This window comes from Barbus barbus (genome assembly GCF_936440315.1).
Source record: "Barbus barbus genome assembly, chromosome: 44".
Classification (NCBI taxonomy): domain Eukaryota; kingdom Metazoa; phylum Chordata; class Actinopteri; order Cypriniformes; family Cyprinidae; genus Barbus; species Barbus barbus.
The window spans coordinates 57,533-75,000 of record NC_136722.1 but is presented as its reverse complement, the minus strand read 5'-3'; the positions used below and the strand labels follow the sequence as shown (position 1 = coordinate 75,000).

Genomic DNA, 17,468 nt, shown 5'->3' with positions numbered 1-17,468 from the left:
GATTAATAAGGTTATTTTTTGTAATTATTTTTCTTATAATCATACTAAATTAACAGATTAAATTGGCAACCCTGTTTTATTATTACAGTAATTCCTAAGTAATAATTTTCACACCATGTCACTGTTTGGACTTTGTTTGACTGTTTAGTTAGTTGTCATGGGCTGTATCCGAAATCACCCCCTATACCCTCATACAGTATTCCCTACATTAGTCCACTCATACAGTTCACTTGAAGGAGAGAATGAAATCGAGTGAGTGAATTCAGACACTGAGTGCACAGGAAGGACTGCCGCTTTTGCATAGTTTGCTTGCTGTTTAAATGATGTTTTATTAACAAAGTTCGGGAGGAGCACGTCAGATACTTAGCCTAATTAAACACAAGTGGTACGCAATCAAGTCAATCAACTCACGGACATAAATACAGCTGACATACCTCCACTCATTTGACGGTCTATCAGCATCCCTCCACCACCCCTTCTCCACCAAATTCACTAAGTTCTCACCATACTACGGGGGGGATACTCTGGGTTCGGGCCATTCCTGAGCTCAGAGCCCTTCCCCAGGACAGCACGCCAACTACGTATTACCATACTCGCCAAATACGCTTTACGTTACTCGTGCTAAATATATGTAAGTGTGCACTCGTGAATAATCATTTGATACGGGCAGCTCCAGCAGTAAGATTGAAGGATTTATCTTGAACTCTGTCACGGAAATTATGTATAAACCCTAATAGTCCATTTACAACTAATTTTGTACCTGTGTTGTATTACGCCGTGGACGAGCGCTTCTAAAATGAATGAATGGATGATTCAGCTGCGGGTCCATCTTCTGGTGAGACGCGGGAATTCCTTCGGCGCGCGACTCGCAGTGCATTCTGGGGATTCTCCAGCCGTTGAGTGTATATCGGTTGTACACTCATTTTTGCAGTGCATTGTGGGATTGAATGAGTGCACTTGAGAACATCCATTATGGTTTCGAACACCATTTAAAATGGCTGTCCCCTCAAATAGTGCACTATCTGAGGGTATAGGGGGCGATTTCGGATACAGCCATGGTATCTGATTTGAGTTCATCGTTAAGTTCACCTGTGTCTAGTTAATTATCCTGGTTTGGCCTGTGTAGTTAAGTTCTGTCTGTTCAGTTAGAGATTGTCAGGTATTGTTTATGTTAATGTCTATGGTTAATATATATATATATATATATATATATATATATGAATGTATTTGTGATTTAAAATAAAATTAATCCATAAAAAATAACTAACTTGGGAGAACTAATAGATAAATGATAGTATACATTTTTAACAATTGTAGAGATTTTCCAGGCCATTATATATATATATATATGAATGAACATGATAAATTAACAGCTGTATATAAACATCATACATATATATATATATATATATATATACACATACAATATATATGTTACGGGGCGAACGAGACATGAGATGTGCGGATCCATTTGCAAGCTTTTATTCAGGGACGTGGTCACAAAACAAGCAAGGTTCATGCAATGGCAAACAGGTACAACACAGGCAAGACAAAGAGTAATCCTAGGGCAAGTGTGGGTCTACGATCGGCAAACAATATCCAACACGGCAAGTCATAGAGATAATCCAGGTACACGAGCAATAGTCCAACTGAGGTGCAAACAGAGTCCAAACAGCAAGGCAAAGGATTAATCCAGAAAACACGGGCAGGAATCAAAACTAGTGCTGTCAATCGATTAAAAAAATTAACTAATTAATCACACATTTTTCTAAAATTAATCGTGATTAATCACGCTTAACCCCACCTAACATTCAAGTTTTTAAATAAACAATCTTCAAATGTACACTGTACAAACAACATAAAGACAGTATATTTTTTATATTTCTTTAATGGTATCTTTTTCATGATTGAAGGCCAGCATCACTGATATCAATACTACTGATGTCTCTATAAAAAATTTTTTTTTGCCCCCTGAATATTTAACCATTGACTGTAGCCATTCAGCATTACAGTATAATTGAGAGCTATCAATTTTAACATTTATTAGACTTAACGTCTAATTTAAGTGAACTTAAAACAATCTTCACATGAACCCATTATAATACATGACATATTTAGCTAGCTGTGCCCTTCAGCAGAAATATACAGAAAATTAATACTTACCAAACACTAAATTCTAAATTAAATATAGATGAACCCCTTAAAACTATAAAAGTTATTGATTTCCTCTTTTTTTTCTTTTGTTCTTGGATTAATAGACATCACAGCAACTGGTTATTAACTTATTTGCCTGCTATTGCTTTAAAAGCTGCTGCTGCTGAAGGTGATGCGGATCTGACATGCATCTTATTTTCTCACAAATCTCTTTACATTTTCTGACTCACTTCAGGTCTGAAAGTCTCAACTAATGAGCGGATGAGTTGAATTGGGTATTTTAAATGAGGGAGACAGTGCTAGGGTGCTCAGGACAGTTTTTAAAACCATTTCAGAGACATGTACTTAAATGTGACGCATATATAACATAGGCTATTGCATGCATGCACACAGTTTAAGGCAGCTTTAATCGCCTTTTTGGTGGCCAACCCTAGCCCCGCCCCTGCGTTAATTGCATTAAATATTTTTAACGTGTTAATCTGAAAATAATTACTAGCATGCGTTAACGCGCTAATTTTGACACCACTAATCAAAACACAAGAAAACAGGCAAGACTAGACTAGACTAGACTAGACTAGACTAGGACAACTAAGTGGGCGCCGTAGAGTAGCTATCGCTAGGAGCGTGATATACGCTATACAATACTCAGCGATCTGACTGAGGGAGTCCATGGGTTAAGTAAGGCGTGTGATGGGAATCAGCTGCGTGATTAGTGCAATCAGCTGTGTGTGTGTCGTCAGTGCAATGGATGATGGGAATTGTAGTCCAGGGGTGACATGCAACAGTTAGTGTAGTGCAAGAGTCAATGTGGTGAATGAGTGACCTCTGGTGGGGAGTGAACGGATTCATGACAATATTCAGTATATATATATATATATATACATATATATATATAATTATAATATTAATTTTTATTATATATATATAATAAAAATATAATTGTAATAAATCCCACCCAAATAAAGGTCACCAAGAGAAGGGTCACTGAGTGCTTCATATGAGCTACAGCTATTAAACCAAACATCTGTGTGTGCATTTCTTCCTCTCTTCTGTCTGCAGCTCGCGACCATCAGGAGTGAATCGCGTCTGAAGCACCTTCTCCAGCGTTTACCCAGTTACTGCCCCGAGTCCCTGGTAAGGCGTTCCCTCACTTCTCCAGATCTGTGTTTACATTACAGCTGCAACACAGGAAGTCTTAAACAGAGAGCGCCGCCGCTTCCTGTTCCTCCCTCGTGGTCTGGGGCTGCGGTTTTACCTGCTTGGCAGTAATGAAGCCAGACGCCTCCACCCTCTTTCAAAGCTGGAATGCCAGCGCCGGCAATATGCAATTACATCCAGCCTCTAATTAAGCCTCGGGCCTGTTTCGTTTGGACGCGCGTCCTGCTCTGATTCACAGAAAATGGGTGCAAATGGATTTTGGAAGCATTTGAAATGTGCTCGAAAGCATTTTAAAGTCCAAATCAAATGTTTTTTTTTTGAGCCAAACGCATCAAAACCACATTGTTGTTTGTGCTCCGTTCAAATGAGGCTGAATCTTTTTAACGGGGGTGTTTTTTCATACGCCAGAGAATGTGAATCTCAGACAATGTCCTGTTTACTGGTTTGATTATCTTGTCAAAGCGTGAGGATGAGGAACGGCTGCAGGAGATTGTGGCTCAGTAAAGCATTCTGTGGCTCATCTGCATCTACTTTTAATTAAAGTTGAGTCACATTAGGACGCTCTCCGATGCCAATAATACGAGCTCCACTGATACCAGAGACGCTTCTCATGAAGGGATCTTTTTACACAGGCTGCTTTCACAAGGGTCCTTTATAACCAGACCAAACAGCTTATATAAGACTGGTTTTGTCATTCGGTTTCAGTGAAAATATATTTGAGATGCTTCCCATATTCTATTGTGTAGTTTTTGTTGCTCAAACCATGATGTTCAGATGTCTGAAAATATTTACACTACTGTTAAAATTATTTTTTTGTAAAGAAATTAATACTTTTAATCATCAAAGATGCATTAAATTAATCAAATTGACAGTAAAGGCATTTATAATGTTACAAAAGATTTATGTTCATATAAATGCTGTTCTTTTGAATCCTGAAAAATAAAATGTGTCATGGGTTCCACAAAAATATTAATATTTTCAACATTGATAATAATCAGAAATGTTTCTTGAGCAGTAAATCAGTATATTAGAATGATTTCTGAAGATCATGTGACACTGAAGACTGGAGTAATGATGCTGAAAATACAGCTGCAGATCACAGAAATACATTACAGTTTAACACATATTCACATAGAAAACAGATATTTGAAATTGCAATAATATTTTACTGTTTTTACTGTACTTTTGATCAAATAAATGCAGCCTTGATGAGCAGAAGAGACCTCTTTGTAGAAATATAAACAAATCATCCCAATCCCAAACTTTTGAACTTCAGTGTATTTTTGTTGTTGTTGTTGTTTTTCTTATTTAATAAGTTTTTGCTTCATTTTTACACATTATAAATAATATCAGCATAACAATTTGAGTAAAAAGTGCTCAATGCACAAATTTGCTTATGTAAATAGTGACCTAAGGCAGTGCAGAATCGTAATCATTTTGAAAATGTATTTCATGCATAAATATTCAAAAGTTATTTTATTTAATAAAACAGTGCTTTTGTTTCTTGCTTTAAATTGCATTTTGAGTCTCCCATTTTAAATCTATTTTGAACCTGAACATTGTCGTCATCAGCTCCCTCATGTTGCTTGAAATGAGATTTTTAGTAAATAATGACCTGCTAAATAACTTCTTCTGGATTCCAAAGAAGAATCCTCTGGTTTGGAAGCACATGAAAGCAAGTAGATGATGTACTCTGAGTTGTTGTCATGCTAAACATCTCCTTTTGGTTTTGCAGAGTGAACTTTGGATCTGCATCAACAATACATTGCCAGGTAGGTGAACGCAGGAGCACAGATGGGGACGTTTAGAGCAGAAGACACCTGTCTTTTCAACCTGTACCAGACTTAAAAGAACAAGAGAGGATTTAGAGTCTCTGAAGACCTAATGCCTCCCAGATGCACAAATATCCCACTTCACATCAGTCAAGCTACACCTTACAAGGCCATTAAAACCCTGTCCAGAGCTTTGAGCTTCAGCTCATAAAGAACCCCCGCCAAACGCTCAGCATTCAAAGCACAGCTGGATGAAATATGGATGCTGTGTTGTTTTGAGACTCATCATCATGTGTGTTATGTATGCATGTATGGTTCTGCATTAGATCTACTGTAAAGGTCATTGTGATTCTGAACTTGTCCAGGGGCATCAAAGAAATTGGACGGATGGGTGGGTTTGGGCTGCTGTGAGCTGGCCATCTCCGCAGAATGTCGCAGGGACTGCAAACAGGTCAATGAACAGATCTCATATAATCTATAGACATGTCTGTAAGATCTTTGGCTCACCTGTGATTCTCAGATGTGTTTTTTTCTGTTTTCTGTTCAGGCATCGTCTAAAAATGACATCACTAAAGTATGCAAGAAAGACACAGAGGTGGGAGTTTACCTTTATTTTACTTCATAGAGTTTACAAAAATGTCCATGTTTTGGAAGCCTGTTTCCACCTCAGAGTACAAATAAGTAATTGTGGTAATTATGAGAAAGTCTGAAATAAATTTGACTTTTTTTTTTTAAATAGAAAGTCATAACTGTGAGAAATTCAGAATGCAGATTGTGAGAGATATGAGCAATTACGAAGAAAAGTCACAGATGGGAGATCATCACAAATACTTTTATTTTCGTTCTAAGTAGAAACAGTACAGATTAAGAATATGTTTGTTTCAATAATATATTTTAACCCCTAAGTATTAAACTTTGCCACATAACGTTGTGAATAACCTCAGTTTCTTTAACCCTCGTGTTGTGTTCCGGTCATTTTTAGGATTTTCTCCCCCACCCTGTTACACTTGTGGTGTTTTTGGTCCAAAAAGACCACAATTCTCTCATTATACTGCATTCTTACCACTGATTGATTGTAGGAATTATTGATCTGAACTTATGCACTTCAAAAAGTGAAAAAAACAAACATTATTTTGTATTATTTTGCCAATGTTCACTCAAAAAGTGAGGTTTAAGCTCAGATCAATGAGGCCTGCAATCAATCAGTTCCTAAACGAATACTAAACCTGTGCCAACTGAAAGAAAACATGTTGATAAAAAAATTGAATCCAAGATTTGGTGATATTATAGCATAACAAGAAATTAGCTAATTTTAAATAGCCGTCATTTTTGACCAGAAACACCAAATTATGGTTAAGTGATAGGGATGCACGATATTGGATTTTTGTCGATATCCGATATGCCGATATTTTTCGACTCATTTTGGCCGATACTGATACCGATATATGTTACCTGTGCTGGCAAAATGAGTCGGAATGCGCAAATTTAAAAAAATAAGTTCTTTATATTTTAACATTCTCCATAGAAATACCTTCAAAATTATATATGATGTTGGTATCGGACAAAAAATGACTGAGCAACAGCCGTTTGAAGGCGATGGAGGCAGCAGATCTGATTTCGAGAAAAAAATCGAGTTAAAGATTCCAAAGCAAAATCACCAAGCAACGTTGCATATTTTCCTCCAATTCTTTTCTTAATAATAATTACTATATTATTAATCACAATATAGCTATTTTTATTTATTATATATCTTTATTAAAAATAAGAACAAAGATGCAAATAAACAGTAGCCTATTCTAATCAAGAGCAGCGAGTGATTCTGTCTTTTCTTTTAATGTATGATTAACATTGAGACAGATCTGTATTAAGACTTGAAACTAAGCGTTCATGAAAGACATAACAGATTATGATTGTGTGAATCTCGCTAAGACATATTTCGCAATAATGTACTTTATAAGGGAGATTGCGTGCTCGCAGACGGGCACAGGCTATGCAAATGTCAGTCAGCGCGATCGTTTTGTTTTCATCAGCATGGGTTTAAAAATCATATTTCACTGGTTTGGACTCATGTCATGGAGAATTCGCAAAATATTCACAAAGCTGGAATGCTGCACTTTGCAACAATAGAACTATAACTTGTGGTGAGAAGCAGCAGCAGTCGTCTAGAAGCAAGCAGAGAAAAAGATACTCCTCTCAGAAAACGTACAAATAAAGATAATTTTAGATGTTTAATTACTATTTGGAGCATTGGGATTGTTAGAAGAGGGCTTAATGAACAAATTTTTGTGAAAACCTCAAATTCGACCAAAACTGACATTTTTCACTTCTTTTGACTGTATAGCTCAAAATTAGTCTGTACGCATTCCGATTCATTTTGCCAGCACGGGTCACAAATTTCCTTTTGTTTGGAAACAACACCAAGTCTCTCCTGTGCTGAAATTATAAGCAAAATATTGTTAATTTTGGTTAGTTTTTAATAAGAACTTATTTGTTAGAATTAAATAAACAATAATAAAGGTTTTTGACAGTACATTGAAGCTTTGAAAATAACTATAATTAACTATATATCAATCGCTTCATTTTTTTCCCTCAGAAAGATGCAGTGTTTACCCTAACATTTTATTTTAAGATTTAACATTTGTTGATGGTCTAAAGCAAAAGAGTTGTAAAAGTTCTGAAAATCTTTTAGAGCTTATGATTTATTTAAAAATAAAACATATTACACAGATTAAATACCCCCTACAGATTAAAACTCCTTACCGAACAGGCTTTAGGACCCTGACACTGCTCCCGCTGCACATGCTATTACTGTTACATCGAACGCGTCGTCATTCCTTAATTCTTTCACAGATTAAATGCAGCGATCCAAAACAGTGAATCTTTGCTTCAATGAGCCACACTGCTGACGTGATCTAATCACCAGCACACCCTGAACACATGTGAGTTTATGTATTTCTCTTATCGGCAAGACATATCGGCATAATATTTCATATCGGGCCGATGCCGATATTTACATTTAAAGCCATTATCGGCCAATTCTAATATCAGTCCGATTATATTGTGCATCCCTAGTAAGTGATCATACTAGTGTTGTTAGTATTATTTGCAGTATTTATTATTATTTTAAAGTAGCTTTTATATTTTTAGTTTTCTTTTCATCTAAATTTTTCTTTAATTAGTTTTTATCTTATTTATTAATTTATTAGTTTTTCTTCTAATGTGTATATTTTACTTTATTGCAGCTGTATGTCCATTTTTAATAGTGTTAGTTAACATTAATAACACTGGATTAGATTGATGACCCGAGTATATTTCAGAGCTGGTGCTGAGCTCCTTAAACTAGAGCCAGTATGGAAAATATACTTCAGACACCTTAGCAACACACAACAACTCCCTAACAACCGTCCACAACACCGCAGCGATGGGCCAGTGACTTCAGAAACGCTGTAAATCCAGTTTAACACACAGTCACCTTCACAGAGACTCTCACTCTGGTCGAGATGTTGAGATGAAAGCAGGCAGACTCTGGGAAGTCATTCTCCTTCATCAAAGAGCCCAATATGACTCGACGTTTCTCTGTTTGTTTGTCTAGCGGCTCTGCAGTCTGAAATGAGCCTCCAGCTTTATTGGTGTTTATTCATTTAAAGCCTGGTTTCTAGCACAGGCCCAAACCTCTTTATGAGGTCGTTTCATTAGCGTTAAGCAATGGAAAAATATAATTTCCCTCTAACTGGCCATGCTGTCGCCACATTACAGTCCAATAAATCCAGCATTAAAGAGTAATGATTCTCTACAGGAATGCTGCAGATCTGATGCTGTTGTCCATCGGTCAGACTGGAGTGTCTCTTGCGATCCAGACAAACACGCAGACCATCGTGCACAATGTTTGCTTTGGATCGCTCTCACAACAACTTCAGCTCTTTCATCTTGTGCCCTTGGTTTTCTGAGAAGTCGTTGTGCAAACTTACGCATACTTCAGCGCTGCTCGACTCGACTGCAGCGAAAAGAATCCAAGCCTTTATATAGCATTAGAAGGGATGTTTCTGATGCTTGCGTTGGGAAATACAGACAAACATCAGCCTTTAGGTTTTAAAGATAAAATGTGTCTTAGTTTTATTAGCACACTACCATTCATGTACGGGGTCAGTAAGATTTATTAATGCTTTTGAAAGAAGTCTCTTCTGCTCACCAAGGCTGCATTTATTTGATCAAATACAGTGAAAATTCTGAAATATTATTCCAATTTAAACAGCTGTTTTCTATGTGAATATGTGTTTAACTGTAATTTATTTCTGTGATGCGCAGCTGTATTTTCAGCATCATTACTCCAGTTTTCAGTGTCACATGAGCTTCAGAAATCATTCTAATATACTGATTTACTGCTCAAGAAACATTTCTGATTATTATCAATGTTGAAAACAGTTGTGCTGCACAATATGTTTGTGGAAACTGATATATTTTATTTTTCAGGATTCACAGATGAATAGAAAGTTCAAAAGAACAGCATTTATTTGAAATATAATTTTTTTGTAACGTTAGAAATGTGTCTTTACATTTAAATGTCTTTAAGTATTAATTTCTGTAAAAATCTTACTGACCTCACACTTTCTAACAGTAGCGTACTTAGTACTTGGATTCAGAAATAATTATCTGAAGTTTGAAAAGCTAAAGTCAAAAGGATTTTTTTAAAGGAAAAGTTTTTATAAAAGTAGTCAATCTTACTGTCAGGGTTCTGTCGTGTGTGTCATGTGTTCCTGCCCCTTGTGTCCATATTTGGTTTGTTTCCTGTCCTTGTTAAATGTTATTATTAGTTAATTCTTGTCCAGCCGTGTTTGTCTCATTATCTATGATTTACTTGTGTATATTAGTCCTGTCTGTTGAGTTACATTTTGTCTGGTCTACTTGTTAACCCCGGTGTGTGATGTCCTTGTCTGCCTTGCCTTGTCCTGCCATGTGCTGTCCTGATGTCCTAGTAAAGTATATTATTTGAGTTTACATCCTCGTGTGCGTGTTCCTGTGTCCTCCCTCGTGTGTGCACCATGACAGAAGACCAGACCACAACGGTATGCGGCACCCCTTCACTCCGTTTTGTTTTTCGTTTTCAAAAGTCTTGTTTTGTTCCTGTTTTGTCTGTCCCTCGCGGCATGGAAGTCGCCGCTCGTCATCCTGCCTTAGCTGGCGTCAAGTGGGCGTGGGAGTTCGGCAGGATTGCCGCGAGTGCCGCGAGTCCGCTGGCCGCGAGCCCTCCAGTCTGCCGATCGTGGGAGATATCCGCTGCCGTCCGCGGCTCCCAACCTCATCGCTCACACCGAGCCCGCCGTTCGCGGGAGTTCACGCCGCCGTCCGCGGCACACCGAGCCCGCCGTTCGCGGGAGTTCACGCCGCCGTCCGCGGGGAAAGCCAACCCGCCGTCAGCGGCTCCCCCTATTCACGCCGCTACCCGCGGCTCACCGACCCCGCCGTTCGCGGGAGATCACGTCGCCGTCCGTGGGGAAAGCCCACCCACCGTCGGCACCTCCCCTGTTCACGCCGCCATCCGCGGCTCCCCTGTGCACGCTGCCGACCCGCCTCTGACTCAATGCCCGCCGGCCAGCCTCTGACTCAATGCCCGCCGGCCAGCCTCTGACTGGATGCCCGCCGGATTGCTGCTGACTCATGCCCGTCGGCTGCCATTACCCTCTCCGTGGATCAAGTCCACACGTCACGGCCAGGAGAGCCGTGTTTGTGTTTGTTGTGCCCACAGGAACATTTTAACTTGTCTTGTCCATGGAGACTCGTCTGTCGCGGAAGTGGAAGCGGTTGCTGAGGGAACCTTGTGAGGGCCCCTGACTCCTTGTCATGCCCATTAAGAAGCCTCTACTTCCGAGCTAGCCCAGGTGGGCTCCTGTTCCTGTGGGCGGCCCTGTCCGGTCCTGTCCTGTCCTGTTCCTGTGTCTGTGTGTTTAGCCCTGGAGGGCTATCGGGTTCCTGTCCTGTCCCTGTTCCTGTCTGTCTGGCCCCGGAGGGCTCCTGATACCCCCTGGATTCCCCATGGAATTTTTTTTAGGTAGTAGAGCTCTGGGTGGGGTGGGCGGGCCGATGAAGGATGCCACGGCCACAAATACCACCCGCCATGGCCTCCTGAGCTCCCTGCTCCGCCATGGCTTCCTGAGCTCCGCCGGGGCCTCCGTCTGTTCTGCTCTGGAGGTCCCCATCCTGTGTTCCTGTGGATGTCTGTCCCGAGGGGCATCCAGAGCGCCCACCCCCCCTCCCTGATGGAACTGTTAAGGCTCGGGACAAGCCTTTCAGGAGGGGGGAGTACTGTCAGGGTTCTGTCGTGTGTGTCATGTGTTCCTGCCCCTTGTGTCCATATTTGGTTTGTTTCCTGTCCTTGTTAAATGTTGTTATTATTAGTTAATTCTTGTCCAGCCGTGTTTGTCTCATTATCTATGATTTACCTGTGTATATTAGTCCTGTCTGTTGAGTTACATTTCGTCTGGTCTACTCGTTAACCCCGGTGTGTGATGTCCTTGTCTGCCTTGCCTTGTCCTGCCATGTGCTGTCCTGATGTCCTAGTAAAGTATATTATTTGAGTTTACATCCTCGTCTGCGTGTTCCTGTGTCCTCCGTCGTGTGTGCACCGTGACACTTACTCCACTGTACAAAATATATGACAGCTTTGTGTGAGAAATCAAATAAAATAATAATAATAACGTAACAATAATTTTAAAAACAGTAAATAATAAAGGTCATTAAAATAATGGTACATTTATTTATTTTTTGTGTCTTTATGACAACAACAAGCACTTTTTGGTGAATTTTAGAGACAAAAACAGTTTCATAAACTATATTGCAATATTCTAATTCATTTTATTTCTCTCTTGCAGAAACCACTCTACAGCTGTATCACCAAAAATGAAAGTAAGCAAAGCTGCATGACGAGGTCTTTGGTTATCGATCCGTCTGTACCTCATTTATGTGATTCAGTCCTCAGAGACTGACTTTCCTGTTTGATGACGCCACGTCTCCGGTCTCTGACCTGCACGAGAAGGAAATGAGATGGAGTTGTTTCGGTGCCTGGGAGGCAAGGTCACGACCTTTAGCCTGCACCCGCTGAGCTCAGGACTGAATGAAGCACTTATTTGTGTGCATTAGTAGAGCAGACAAACTCCCAGACAGCCTTTATTAAACCGCGGCAGACTGCATGATCAGATGTAGAAATTATGAGTTCAGTGTGTGGTGTTGGCTCAGGTGTCAGATCCTCACGTGTGTGTGTGTGTGTGTGTGTGTGTGTCCAGTGGGCTCAGTATGCTGCAGTTATGCAGGGAGACACACAAACTGCCGTGAATACTGTCAGGCCATCTTCCGCACAGACTCGTCGCCAACTGTCTCCCAAATCAGCGCGGTCAAAGAGTACTGCCAGAGCATCAGTCCTCAGCTCATCGGCTGTGTGGCCAACTACACCAAATCCTACCCCATCCGGAGCCCCATCGACAGTAAGTGCACCCTAAAACTACTCATTTCACAAATAATTACACAGAAATGGCAAGTAACACATTGACTTAAACATGAAATTTCAAAATAAAAAATAAATTATTTGCAACTTCAAAAAAAATTATTGCACCAAAACTGTCAATCAGCTGTGGCTGCATTCCATTTGCATACTTTTCATTCTAAATATAATGAAAGAAAAATAACAACAAAAATGTTTTCAACATTGATAATAATCAGAAATGTTTCTTGAGCAGCAAATCAGCATATTGGAATGATTTCTGAAGATCATGTGACACTGAAGACTGGAGTAATGATGCTGAAAATACAGCTGCGCATCACAGAAATCAATTACAGTTTAATATGCTCACATTTACTGTATTTTTGATAAAATACGTGTAGATCTAGTATGCAAATTTGGATGTGAAATATTGGCTTCATCTCTTTGAGACAGTCTATTGTTCTGTGTATTCCATAAAATATTTTTGTTTTAATTATCTTGCAGTCCAACGAATGATCATGTTTTTAACATGGTTTGTAATCGTGCAATTACATATATGAAAAAACAAGGACAGATCATGCAATCATCTGAGGTGCGATATAAAATGTGTGCCAGCCATTGTTTATTGTCAGTTTAAATTTACATATGCAAAAACATAAAAATAAAACAAATAAATCTGTTATATACTAAAGTGAGGAATCATTTATGGAACCATGAGAGTTAGGACTGCTTTCAATCTAGCTTAAAAAATGTTCACACAATATAAAATTACCACAATATTCAATATATATTCCAAGTTAGTTGCCAAGGTGATATTTCTATTGTATTATTTTAACTTTAAATCAACTAATGAATTTTTTTTTTTATCGTTTTAGTTTTAGTTAACAGGACCAACACTAAAGTGAGTCGTTGAATCATTTACTCAACTATCATGTAGATTAACTACAAACTATAACATATTGTTAACTATAATCAGTGCACACTTTCTACACATGAACAGTGTCAGGTTTTGAATCGATTCACTGAAACGGATTATGGAAATGACTCACTTACCCAGAATGCTGTGTGTCTGTGCTCAGGTTTGTACTGCTGTGAACGGGCGGAGGAGGCTCACTGTCAGACGGCCTGTAAGCGTATTCTTCGCACCATGAGCACCGAGCAGGAGATCATGGACGGTCTGATCAGCGAGTGTGGCAGTCAGCCGCTCCCGCAGGACCCGCTGTGGCAGTGCTTCTTGGGCAGCGCACACCCACCTACCATAAGCGACCCCGAATCGCCCCCGATCGCCAAGATGGACTACGCTAAACTGCACTGCTGCTTTAAGGCCAACACATCCAGCTGCAGGTCAGCACTGAGCCGTCTGAAGGGTAACAGTGTCGCTCTGAGACTGTATGTGTTCATATCCTCACTGTTTGTTAGGAACATGTGCTTGGAGATCAGCACCAACTGGGGCACTCAGACGTGGCAGGAGTTTGACCAGCATTGTGAATATAACCCGGCTGAGATGGACCTCATCACCTGCTTGGCAGACGTCAGGGAGCCGTGCCAGTTAGGCTGCAAAGACCTCAGTTACTGCACCAACTTCAACAACAGGTTAGAAACACTGTCTTACTGTCAATCAAGCGTTTGTTCCTGTTAGTCCTCGAATCTGATTGGCACCAAGAGTGCTGATATGCAGTCTAACAGCATCAGGACTTTCCACTTCTTCAGTCTGTCTGTCCGTCTGTGCATTAGATGTGGGCAATATTTAGTGACTCTTTCTGCAAGTTACATTGATCAGCCAGTAGATGGTGACAAGTGACTATAAACAACATGTGAATCATTTGAATCGTTCATATAGCTGATTCACTGAGGAACAAAACAAGTCTTTATGAGTGAGTAAGAGTTATTTTAGTATTGTTTATGTGCTCTTGTAGTGTTTCTTAATATTTGATTTAGCTTTTATTTATATAATTTCAGTTTTCATTTAGTTTAAATTGTAATAATTTTGTTAAGTTTAAGTACATTTGCATTTTGTTGTTGTTTTATTTCTGTTTAGCTTTTTTGATGTCAGTTTTAGTACATTTAGTACTTCAACTTATTTTATTTCAAATTTATTTCAATTAATGAAAATGATTTTGAATCCTTTTAGTTAACAATAACAACACTGCAGTGAGTCATTGAATCATTTACTTGACAGATTCAGGAACAATTGACTGACTTTAAGGGCCTGTTTACATCTGGTAATTTCATGCGTTTTCGCTGATCGGATATCTATCTGATTTGTTAAAACGTTTCCATTTACACTTGGGCACATAAATGTGTCATTGCAAAACGGATATAAATCCGATTTTGAATTCCCATGCTATATTTAAATTTAACGGAGTTCACATCAACGAAATCAAGGGTTCACAGGGTTCATAAGTGTGCATGCTATACTGAACACGAGGCCTGTGTTACATGGAAAAATGAATATCCAGCAGGCATATTGTTGGGTTTCTCTCTGGCCTGTGCGTTTTCTCTGTGGGTTACAGATGTAGACAGCATGATTTATGATGGTAGACGATGTCCAGCGTTGTTTTCAGGTCAAGCAGCCATTGAGCTCTATTATAGGACCGCTGGTTTCCACCACGGCCGCATGGTTTGCCCAGCACTACACTCAATCCCACGAGTCCTCTCAAACGTTTGAGGGAGGAGAGATTCCAGCCTGTAAAACAGTGAGTGTGACTTACTCCAAGAGTTTGTGGAAGTGTCATAACAAGCCTGCTTAGATGATGAAATGGCATGTCACATTTCTTCAGAGCTCTGTGAGAGCATCCACATGAGGCTCATGGTCGATGTGCAGACTCCTGAGGGGCTTTGCAGGGGTTTTCATGACTTTTGAATTCAATTACGGCTGGTGGCTGAGATTCTGACAGATGTAAGGAAGAACAGAATCATTCAATACTGAGTAAACAGAGTTTGGCTGACCCGAGACACTTAAACTCACACTGACCTGTCATAGCTCAGGGTTTGGTAATGCATTCAAGACATGATCAAAGCAGACGAGAGCTGCTAACCCACACACACACACACACGCTCACACGTTGGTTTTTGTGGTTTATGGGGACTCTCCATAGGCGTAATGGTTTTTATACTGAACAAACTGTGTGTGCTATTGCCCTACACCAACCCTACACCTAAACTTAGCCCTCACAGGAGACTTTGTGCATTTTTAGATTTTCAAAAAAACACCATTTAGTATGTTTTTTAAGCCTTTTGAATTACGGGGACATAGGCAGTGTCCTCATAAACCACCTTCATATTGTCATACCCATGTCATTATACAAATTTGTGTCCTCATAAACCACATAAACATGCACACACACACACACTCTCACTCACACACACACACAGAGTATTCCGAAGCATTATGAGAACGTTACTTTTGAATGTTCTGAAACAAGTAGTAACATTTAAAAACATGAGATTTAATAACACATTTGAGAGTGTTATTAAAGACCAGATAAGTTTAATGCAGTTTTTTTCAGCTGCTTACACACTAAATCTTTCCTTGTCACAGTTTCTGAAAGCTGTCAATCAAACAGCAGAAGCACACACCAAATCTGCAAAACACAACACACAGTTCTCTATGTAACACACACAAATCTATCAGGAATTAATATTATGCCAAAGGTGTTTGCAAATGTTTGCTTTTGAGATGTGTTTGTGATATTTTGAATGCAGTGCTTCATTTTGTAAGAGATGTAACGCATTTAGCATTTTTGGCTCAATTCTTGGATTTGTTTGTAAAGTTTCAAAAAAAAAAAAAAGGCAAAGTTTTGAAAATGCGTTTAAGCAGCTGAAACAAACTGTAAATGAGCAAAATAAACATTATTAAAAGAGCGTTTGCTCATAACTTTGAGAGAAACTTGCCAGAACATTAAGCCAAAGTTCTGAGAACATTCCCTGTTAGCTGGGACATTATATTATATTACATGACATTACATTACTGTCACGGTGCACACACGAGGGAGGAACCAGGAACACGCAGACGAGGATAGAAACTCAAATAACACACTTTACTGACATCAAGGCAGGGCAAGACAAGGCAAGGCAGGGTAAGACACAGACATCCAACACCGGGGATAACGAGTAGACCAGACGAAAACCAACTGAACAGACAGGACTAATATACACAGGTAAATCATAGCTAACGAGACAAACACGGCTGGACAATAATTAACTAATGATAACATTTAACAAGGACAGGAAACAAACCAAAGATGGGCACAAGAGGCAGGAACACATGACACACACACAACAGTTCCCTTACATTACTCCCCCCTCCCGAAAGGCTCGTCCCGAGCCTTAACAGTTCCATCGGGGAGGGGGGGTGGGCACTCTGGAGGCCTCTCAGGACAGACACGGACCACAGGCCGGGGACCTCCAGAGCGGAACAGACAGACAGGACCCATGGCGGAGCAGGGAGCTCAGGAGGCCATGGCAGATGGTAACTGTGGCCATGGCATCCTTCTTCGGCCCACCCACTCCACCCAGAGCTCTACTACCCCCCCCCCAAATTTCCATGGGGAATCCAGGGGGTATCAGGAGCCCTCCGGGGCTAGACAGACAAAACAGTACATGAGACGACAGGAAACCCTCCAGGGTCAGACAAACACGACAAGACATCCCACAGGAACCAGAAGCCCTCCTGGGCTGGCTAGGAAGCTGAGTCTTCCTCTGGTCCCTCAGCAACCTCCTCCACTTCTGCGACAGGGGGGGCAAGCGGCTGCGACTGGCCTCCATGGCCACAACTCAAGGAGCCAGACGTTGATGTTGTGCCCCAGACGAGTCTCCATGGACAAGACATGACAAGGTTTTTTTAAAATGTTCCTGTGGGCACAACAAACAAACACGGCTCTCCTGGCCATGACATGTGGACTTGATCCACG

At 40.1% G+C, this 17,468-nt stretch overlaps 1 protein-coding gene across 1 annotated transcript in view; it reads left to right on the top strand.

The window, feature by feature from the left end:
- LOC306863203 (reversion-inducing cysteine-rich protein with Kazal motifs-like) overlaps positions 1–17,468 on the top strand; it is a 73,570-nt gene that overhangs the window by 24,907 nt on the left and 31,195 nt on the right. Inside the window, exons 3-10 of the mRNA XM_079406427.1 lie at positions 3,214–3,288; positions 5,048–5,084; positions 5,450–5,535; positions 5,632–5,679; positions 11,951–11,984; positions 12,362–12,559; positions 13,635–13,899; positions 13,975–14,148. Of these exons, the coding sequence (XP_079262553.1) occupies positions 3,214–3,288; positions 5,048–5,084; positions 5,450–5,535; positions 5,632–5,679; positions 11,951–11,984; positions 12,362–12,559; positions 13,635–13,899; positions 13,975–14,148 (917 nt within the window). The remainder of the gene's footprint in view (positions 1–3,213; positions 3,289–5,047; positions 5,085–5,449; positions 5,536–5,631; positions 5,680–11,950; positions 11,985–12,361; positions 12,560–13,634; positions 13,900–13,974; positions 14,149–17,468) is intronic.